The following is a 9,660-nucleotide window of genomic DNA, read 5'->3' on the forward strand; positions in this document are numbered from 1 at the left end:
AGAACTTACTTTCCAAATTTCAAGTTTGTAGGCTTTATAGTTTCTGAGATTTCGTGATTAGTCAGTCAGTCAGTCAGTGAGTGAGTGGTATTAATTCTCTTTTATATATTTAGATTGCAGTGCTTTTGAAGAAATAGTAAATCTATCTATACATATATAAAATTCAAAGTTCTGACTGACTGACTGACTGTTTTTGTGACCTTTGACCCCGAGTGAATTTTTTTCCAGGTGTCGGATCGATGAGGACTTTTCACATTTCATTTATAAAAGTGTTTTGAATAATGCTACCAATTTTCAGCCAAGTGTGAATTTTTGTAATCTTGGATGTCTAAATTGACCGGGCTAAATGGATATTTTTTTTTATTTTTTTTTTAAAAGAATATTAGCCATTTTTTAAATGACTAATATTCCCCTTTCCTCTCCAATTAAGCGTCAAGCTTGTGCTAGGAGTAGGTATATATGGAAGTATATTTTGTTCCTTGGATATATAGAATAGAATATTGAATAGAATATATCTTTATTCAAGTAGACTTATTAGAAGTGCTTTTGAATCGTTAACTAGTTTAATTTACCACTGGTTCGGAATGCCGTTCCTACCGAGAAGAACCAGCAAGAAACTCGGCGGTTGCTCTTCTAATTGACCTTCAACAGTAACTCAAGCGTGTTAATTTACTTATAATAGTTGCTATCTCTGATGATATCGTTTGATTTATGCGCCCGAATTAATAAATGTTGTGATAATTAGTGGACAGCTTCGGGCCGTTTAGTTACAACTGCTAATTGGTTGGAAGACTTGTGCAATTTCCTGCGAACTAATATAACCGCAATGACTGAAGAGATAGAGCTCATTATCCTGTGCTATCTAGATTTAGTTTTAAAAGCCATTAATCACGGGTGACAGTGGTTATTGAGAAATAGCAATTAATAAGGCCATGATGAAGGTACTTACTGCTAAAATTTAGATTGTGTACTTTGAAGAGCGATTTAATAATTTACAGCGGTCGTAGATCCTATAGGGGGCAGCTAAACATTGAAAAAAAAAGCTTTTTACGGTGAGAAATTTTATTGGTTGTCTTCTTGCAGCAGAACGATTTGCCCTCAGTAGTACTATCGAAATTATGAGTTAAACTTATAAAATAAAAATGTTTTTATTTTGAAATTAGTTAAAAAAAAATTGACAGCTCGAAAGTGTGAGAGACAAGAGTAACTCCCTAGACGTAACGTGAATAGTAGGTCGGTACATCCACTTGAATCGCGCTGCTAATAAAGTGAAAAAGTTTAGAGTAAAATAAGCTCTCGCACAAAGTGATACGGCATAAACTATTTGATTTGTAAATTTGACATTTTTGACACTAATATTTTTTATATTTATAAATCGATTGTAATACCATGACAAAATCATTTCGCTTCGGGAAAACAACCATTAAAATTTCAGCGTGTATATACCTCACTTCCTTGATATAGAACTTGGCTCCTTTTTCACATTTATGTTTTGGGTGGAATAGGTACAGTTTAAGTTCATGTACCTAGATGAAGGCAAGGACGTAAGGTTATTGTACCTAGTTACACAATTCCCCGATTATTGTGTTGCGGTAAAATATTTACACTGCAAATCGAAATCGAAATGATCAGAATCCCATTTTAACTTTGTAACGATCTTAGTTCTGAGTAGTAAATATTGGTTTATTTGATTTTAGCCTCGAATTAAATGTAAATATTTTCGATTTGAGTTCCAGAGATGCTTTTAATTGTTAACAGCGGTGGTTTGTCTAAACTGACTGACTGATCAATCAACGCACGCATAGCTTAGACCGTTTGATCTTAGAAACTCGAAATTTTGTCATTACCTTGATTTTATGATGTATCTATGAAATACTGGAATGTGCCGTCACATTATAATGACGTACTTTTTTAGTTTAATCGATAATTTAAAATTGTTATTACACTTAAAACTTACAAAGTACGTGGATTTTACGTATTTTGGAAGACCCTATATTTGATAATCACTGAGAAATAATTAATTTTGATGTAATCAAATACCCAATTGCATTACTTCGTGCTTCATCTCTATAATATAAAAAAATGAATCACTAAATGTGTTGCTCATCACAAATCTCGAGAACAGCTGAACTGATTTCGCTAATTCTTTTTTGTAATATTCCTTGAAGTACGAGGATGGTTCTTACGGAGAGATAAATTTAAAAAAATCGGCCAAGTGCGAGTCAGGCTCGCGCAATGAGGGTTCCGTACTACAGTCGTATTTTTTCGTCATTTTGCACGATAATTCAAAAACTATGATGCATAAAAATAAATAAAAATCTGTTTTAGAATGTACAGGTGAAGAACTTTCATATACCCCCACTTGATATAGTCACTCACTTTGAAAGTTGAAAATACTAATTATTAGTTCATGACCACAATTTAATTTTTTTTGTGTGATCTAACCCTAAATTCACGTTTTCAGATTTTTCCCCAAATGTCAGCTATAAGATCTACCTACTTGCCAAATTTCATGATTCTAGGTCAACGGGAAGTACCCTGTAGGTTTCTTGATAGACAGACAACAAAGTGATCCTATAAGTTTTCCGTTTGTCCTTTTGAGGTATGGAACCCTAAAAATTGAATCGACTGTTAGGCGGAACGAAGTTCGCCAGGGCAGCTAGTAAATGATAGAAATCAGTTTCCTAAAAACAAAAATAAAAAAAAAACAAATCCTCAATCGCATTCATAAGAAACATCTGCAAAATCGCAATAAAATTAATCTAATTTACGACCCGAACAGATTGCAGGGTTAATCAACTCGGCCATATGAACAAATGGCATTGTTTACGTTTTTTACTCTTACTCTTACGCGTAATCGATATAAGCCACCTGCGGTGATATAAATCATTGTTCGGAGGATAATTGCAACAGACGCCACCATGGGGCCCGCTCGAAGTCATATTTTTGCACGTACTAGCGTAGTTTTCGTAGTTATTGGATATGTTGCAGCTCAAACTTATTTTGAAGGTAAGAATAGAGTTATATACTTCATATATCTACTACATAATATATACCAACTAGCGACCCGCCCCGGCTTCGCATGGGTGCAATGTAGATACTAATGTGGTGTCATTGAGGTGTATTTGCCTCGGAAACTCTCAAATGAGAGGATTTTTTTCCGACCTAATTCACATTACTTCAATTTCTCTAGGGATCTCTAATTTTTTAAGAATTAAACTATAGCTATAAACCTTCCTCTTGAATCACTTTATCTATTGGTGAAAACCGCATTAAAATCCGTTGCGTAGTTTAAAAGATCTACGCGTTCATACATACATACAGACGCAGGAAGCGACTTTATTAATTTATACTATGTAGAGATTCACGACTTTCAAAAGCCGCAATTGCCTAGTGGTAAAGACGTGCACCTTCTATTCTGGACGTTGAGGGTTCAATCATGCACCTCAAATTTTTCGAAGTTATGTGCGTTCGTTAAATATCACGAGCTCTAACGGTAAAGAAAAAAATTACGAGAAAACCTGCATGCTTGAGAGTTCTCCTAATGTTCTCAAAGGTACATGAAGTTTGTCAATCCGCATTTGGCCAGCTTGGTGGACTATGGCCTGAAACCTCCGAGGAGACCCATGCTCAGAAGTGGGCTGGCAATGGGTTGATCATGAACATGTCAATGATAAAACAAAAAACATTTTATCCTTGGCTTGCAGTTAAAATCGGTTTCACACAAAAAGTCGTTATCTTTTCAGAAATCAGGAATCGAACTGAAAACTTTTTAGTTTCAAGCAAAGTTTCCTAATGTGAAATGTTACGCGGTGAAGTTTAGTCTTAATATGAGTTTTCGAAATCAATAAATTTGTTTTTATGAATTAACTTTGACAACTTGATAAATAATTAACTTCATCTCAAAAACTATTTATAGTCCGTATGCAAAATGACTCCTCACGCGCCATTTTAACTCTATGGGTCAACTCACAACTGTCATGTCAAAAGTACCGTTTACACCTTTAAAATAAGGAATAAAATCGTATTTTACATGACATTTGACACAAAAAGTTAAAAGGGCGCGTGGATTTAGGTTTTTAAAAATTCCGTGGGAACTCTTTGATTTTCCGGGACAAAATTTGCCTATGTCTAACTAACTCTGTACCGAATTTCATCAAAATCGGTTAAACTGCTGAGCCGTGAAAAACTAGCAGACAGACAGACAGACACACTATCGCATTTACAATATTAGTATGGAAGTATGGATATGACTTGCACAGTTTTCGAAATCAATCAATTAAGTTTTATGAATTAACTTTGACAACTTAATTTCAAAAGCTATTTATCTTATTTTCAGAACACCATCACAATCAAATTAAAACCCCGTCGGTACATCTCAAAGAAATACCGATTAATTTCGACGTGAAAGGGGAAAACGCTATGTCAACATTCTACAAATATCTCAACGACATCCAAGACCTGGCTTCAAAGAAAAACGTTTCCATTGTCTACAAAGTAAAAGTAGACACCTTGATTAAAAACAAGCACAAAAATCTGAAGCATCGAATAAATAACAAAACCAAGAAGTACAATATTCCATTGAAAAAGAAGAACATGAAGCTATCGAATTTCGAGATAATTTTAAGGAAACGCGCAAACGATTTTGGACTTAAACAGCACAGTTTCGATGAGATGAGCACTGCAACGGAGAGACATAAAGTGATATTCACTACAAGACAAACTTCAGTGGGAAAATATAAGCCTGAGATAGGTGCTGTTAGAACGAAGTACGTGAAAATCGTTCGGCCGGTTAAGAACACTGAATTTGCAATAAAAACGTAATATATTATTAGGTTCCAAAGGCAGGTCCAGGGTTGTAAAGAGGCGTTTCTGCGAAATAACGTCATTTTGCGGAAATCCATGATATTTATAATGATCCAGAAGCTTAATCCGCTGAAACAGATCAAATCTGTATGGTGTCAAAAACTCAGTGGGCTTTAACCATTTTGAGTCACCAACCAACCAAAAACATGTTTCAAAAAACATTCGTGATTCAATTTGAAAGACGAAATATACATTCGGTTCGTTTGTGATTGGTTGGTGACTCAAAATGGTTGGTTAGCTTTAGTTTTTTGGCTCTGTCATTCGTATGGGATTATGTGAGTACGTAAAGGTTCGTACGCACCTGAGCGGCGCGGCGCGGCGCTTCAGTCCGACTGCAGAACGCGTCACCTCAGGCCGCTCGACGGTGCCTACCGCACTACAACTTCAGTACGCGGCACCTCGCGTCACTTGCGCGTCACTTTTATACCCGTTCGCGTACGAGCGCGAAGCGCCGTGCCGCGCCGCTGGGTATGTCGCACTAGCGTCACTGCACTGCGCGTCGCTTCGCTGCGCTTCAAAATATTCTCTCCAGCCGTGCCGCGCGGCAACGCGCGGTGAAGCGCTGTGCAGCGCCGCTCTAGTGCGATATGCGCCATACAAAATGATAGAAATGATATTTTGACGCTCTGTGCCGCGACGTGCAGCTCGCTGAAGCGCCGCGCCGCGCCGCTCAGGTGCGTACGAACCTTTAGTGTAGTGAGTGCTGTTATAAAATAATATTATATGAGTTTGCAAAAGCAAATGTTCCTCGGATTAGTACCTACCTACTGCACCATCGAAACGTTTATATTATATCAATTGTTTCTAGCTAATATTTTTGACTGAGCCCTCGTTATAGATGGTAGTCTGATTTTCTACGTGTTTTTGTTTTAGTAAATAATATTTCAATAAAAATTGGTTTTTTACAAAGCAAAATACGTGAAACTTTATTTTTTCTACGAACTCGTATTGCGAAAACATTTATTCGTGCTAATTGCTAATGGATACATTTTTCATTACCTAGAAATATACGAGCCAAATATTATTTATGCCAATTAAATTAAAATAACTTTTAACACTCGATATCAAAATTCCTTTTTCCGAAAATCACGTGTAGGCGTGTATCCATTACCTAATGGATTTATATTTTACTAGTTGATGCTCGCGATTTCGTCCGCGTGGATTTACTTTTTCAAAATCCCACGGGAACTCTTTGATTTTCCGGGATAAAAAGTGTGTGTTAATATTCTATCTTCTCTCTCTAATTTCGTTATCTCGCTCTAAATAAGTGAGAGTCACAATAGGGCTACTTCTATAAAATTATTGATGTAAGTATAGTATGTAAGTAGGTAGTGTTTTATAGTTTAGTAAACAAAATAGTTAAAAATTGTAATATTTAAAAAATATTGTATGTAACCAGTATTGCACGCCACAAAGTGGCAAACTGTTAGAACTTTATAACAAGTATAACACCTAATGTTGTCAATGCAATAAAATTAATTCTATTATATTCTATTCTATTCTATTCTATACTGGCTCTATACGCTCGCCGAGAGAAGGCGGGCGTATAGAGCCATTTCTACAGGTATTATTTATTCTGAGATTAAAATCGTACTTTTGACATGACAGTTGACAAATAGAGCTAAAATGGCGAGTGAGATATCAAAATAATAAATAAATAAATAAAACGTTTATTTTTCAATCATCTAGTTACACACATACATGGATTTGATGTTGAACAAAATTTGCGTGCTTGTTGACATAAGCATATACAATATTAAAAATGGTACAAGATCAAGAACTGGCTATCCTAGCTAGACTTTTAGATCTGTGTTAAGGATAGCCAGCCCTCTCCCTCGGTTAACTAAAAATAAATAAAAACATGAGTGCACAAGCACAAATCAGTCATTACAGAAGGTTGCTGTTCTTTAACGTTTTTGCACTTAAATAAACGTATGATTTATGAACCTAGATAGTTGTGAAGGAAAACTATAGTGCACAGTGAGTGGTGTGTTTGCGTTTGTGTAGTGTGTCTTTGTGTGTGTGTAGTGTGTGTTTGTGTATGTTTGTGTTGTGCAAAATGTATGCATACACAATACCTACTGTAAGGTAGGTACGTATATTATGTTTATATGTTTGTAGCACAACCGAGGCGACATGCTAAGTTATGCAAATGTGATCCACCGCGGCGGATCGCTTGTATTACAATTACAAATGAATGAATGCTAAGTGACCGATCCTCTGCATTTGTGGCGAGATAACTTGGCGGACGTAGCTACCTCAAGTATAGTCTCATAGAGGCATAAACACACTGCTTACCCTCATTGTAAGAAATCAATGCTTACTTTTTCATTATAACCTGCCGTAAAATAAGTTCATACCTAAATGCATACCCTGGCTTGAACTCCTGTGCACGCCACTGCTTGTCTTCCCTGTAAAATAAACTTTATAATTATTTATAACTAGCTGATGCCCGCGACTTCGTCCGCATGGACTCAAATTTCAAACCCCTATTTCACCCCCTTAGGGGTTGAATTTTCAAAAATCCTTTCTTAGCGGATGCCTACGAGCGATAAAACTTACTAGATCTCGTTCAAACCAATTTTCAGTGGAAGTTTACATGGTACCTACATCATATATTTTTTTTAGTTTTATCATTCTCTTATTTTAAATGTTACAGGTGGACACACACACACACACACACACACACACACACACACATTTTACCACTGAAACCTCAATATCATTTTTGAAGACCTATCCACGTAAGGGTTTGATGAAAAAAAATCTTTGGAGTTTCAGTTCTAAGTATGGGGAACCCCAAAAGTTATTGTTTTTTTTATTTATTTATTTTATTTTCTAGTGACAGTGCACTAGGTATATACAATTCTTGGTACCATTAAAAGAGATCTAAGATTGTCCGAAATCTGGAAAGTCTTAAATATAATCTTTGGTGGCTCAAAAATTATTTTTGACCTAGAAATATACCTAAACAAAAGCCTTACAAAGCAACTTAAAAGATATTAGACCTACCCTCCATAAAAACTAACCTTTTTTTCACGGCCTTACACTGAAATATAGCCTAAGGGCAGAAGCAGACGCAACATAATTTTTTTACGGAACAAATCCATCCATACTAATATTATAAATGCGAAAGTGTGTCTGTCTGTCTGTCTGTCTGCTAGCTTTTCACGGCTCAATTGTTCAACCGATTTTGACGAAATTTAGTACAGAGATAGCTTGCATCCCGGGGAAGGACATAGGCTACTTTTTATCCCGGAAAAACAAAGAGTTCCCACGGGATTTTTAAAAACTAAATCCACGCGGACGAAGTCGCGGTCATTCTCTAGTACAAAATAAATACAATACACAAAAATCATAAATATCGTTAATTCATTAATTTATTGTTAACTGACTTTGCCCCCACCAAAATGTAGAGTTCTGGAAGCATCATTATATGTTTTTTGCAACATTTTGCAAGGATTGTTTTTAACAGAATATGCGGCAACAGTAATATAAAGTCAATTGCAGCACCAAGCAACAAACATAATATATCTACCTATTATAAGAATCTTGTATCATCCCATATTTATAAAAAAACGATTGACATCTTAACTTAAAGTTGCACTTAGATTGGCATGCAAACGTGTTCTTCAAAGTATCCCTACCTATCTGTCTAAATATAATATGATGTTGTAAAAGAGTAGTATATATATGGTGCAACTTTTCATTGCATTATTGCATCATCCCAGTGACAATTAAAGTTTCAAAGAGAGTGCACGCGTCTTTTATTAAAAATCACAATCTCCAGTGGAATCGAGCAAAACTCAATCCTATCGCGTTGACATATGGTCCTTCGAACCGGATCTTACGGCCGGCGACCGAGCGAAGTCCTAGTGCCTACGTGACCGAACGGCAGTTTTTTTTGTATGAAGTTCGCCACGTTGTTCCGTGAAACGAAATTGCAAAGTAAATGTCAGTTTATTGCGATTAAAAGTATAAAAAACACGCGAGTGAGATTTAAAACAAGGATTGAGTTATTATACAACGTGTAAAGTTAAGTTAATTACGTTTATTTGAGTTGAGTTTGTTCACCGTAATTAACTACGCATAACCTATACACGTACCACAATGGAAGAGTTGATCGCATACCAAAACGAGTTGTTAGAAAACTTGAGGCGCTCTGATAAAAACTTCAAAAAGTCACCGAAGGAGAGATTAAGACAGTCATATATTGAGTCACGCCTTGAAATATTGGAACAATTATGGAAAGAGTTCACGGAAGGGCATAAAAACATCATTTACAAAGCGAGTCGTCTGGACAAATCTGTCACCGTGAGTTATCTTAAGGACAACACGTACGAGATTTTTGAGGATTTATACTTACAATATAAGACCGTGTTAAAAGAAAACTTGCAGCCTCATTGTTTAGAGACAACAACTACACAGCCAACTACAGAGAAATCAATCAATGAGGTTAAGTTACCTGTCATTCAATTACCGATATTTAATGGAAAGTACGAGGAATGGCAGACTTTTTATGATCTATTTTGCACATTAATACATGAAAACAAACGATTAACACCTGTACAAAAATTACACTATTTGAAAAGTAACCTAAAAGGCGAACCTGAGTTAATGTTACGCAATCTGCCTACAACGGACGCCAACTACCTAGAGGCATGGAGTCAACTAATCAAAAGATACAACAACAAAAGATATAATTGTAATGAAATTTTGAAAATTCTTTTTGGTCAAAAAGTGATAAGTATAGAGTCTGCATCTGCCATCAAAAACATAGTCGACACCACCTCA

The 9,660-nt window shown here is 35.9% G+C and overlaps 1 protein-coding gene across 1 annotated transcript; it reads left to right on the forward strand.

The window, feature by feature from the left end:
* Positions 1–2,895: 2,895 nt before the first annotated feature.
* Positions 2,896–4,844, forward strand: LOC117985984 (uncharacterized). The gene is made up of 2 exons (XM_034972786.2): positions 2,896–3,009; positions 4,340–4,844. Exons 1-2 carry the CDS (start codon positions 2,922–2,924, stop codon positions 4,822–4,824), a joined length of 573 nt encoding a protein of 190 aa, XP_034828677.1. The 5' UTR covers positions 2,896–2,921; the 3' UTR covers positions 4,825–4,844.
* The last annotated feature ends 4,816 nt before the right edge of the window (positions 4,845–9,660 follow it).

This window comes from Maniola hyperantus, chromosome 10 (genome assembly GCF_902806685.2).
Source record: "Maniola hyperantus chromosome 10, iAphHyp1.2, whole genome shotgun sequence".
Lineage (NCBI taxonomy): Eukaryota > Metazoa > Arthropoda > Insecta > Lepidoptera > Nymphalidae > Maniola > Maniola hyperantus.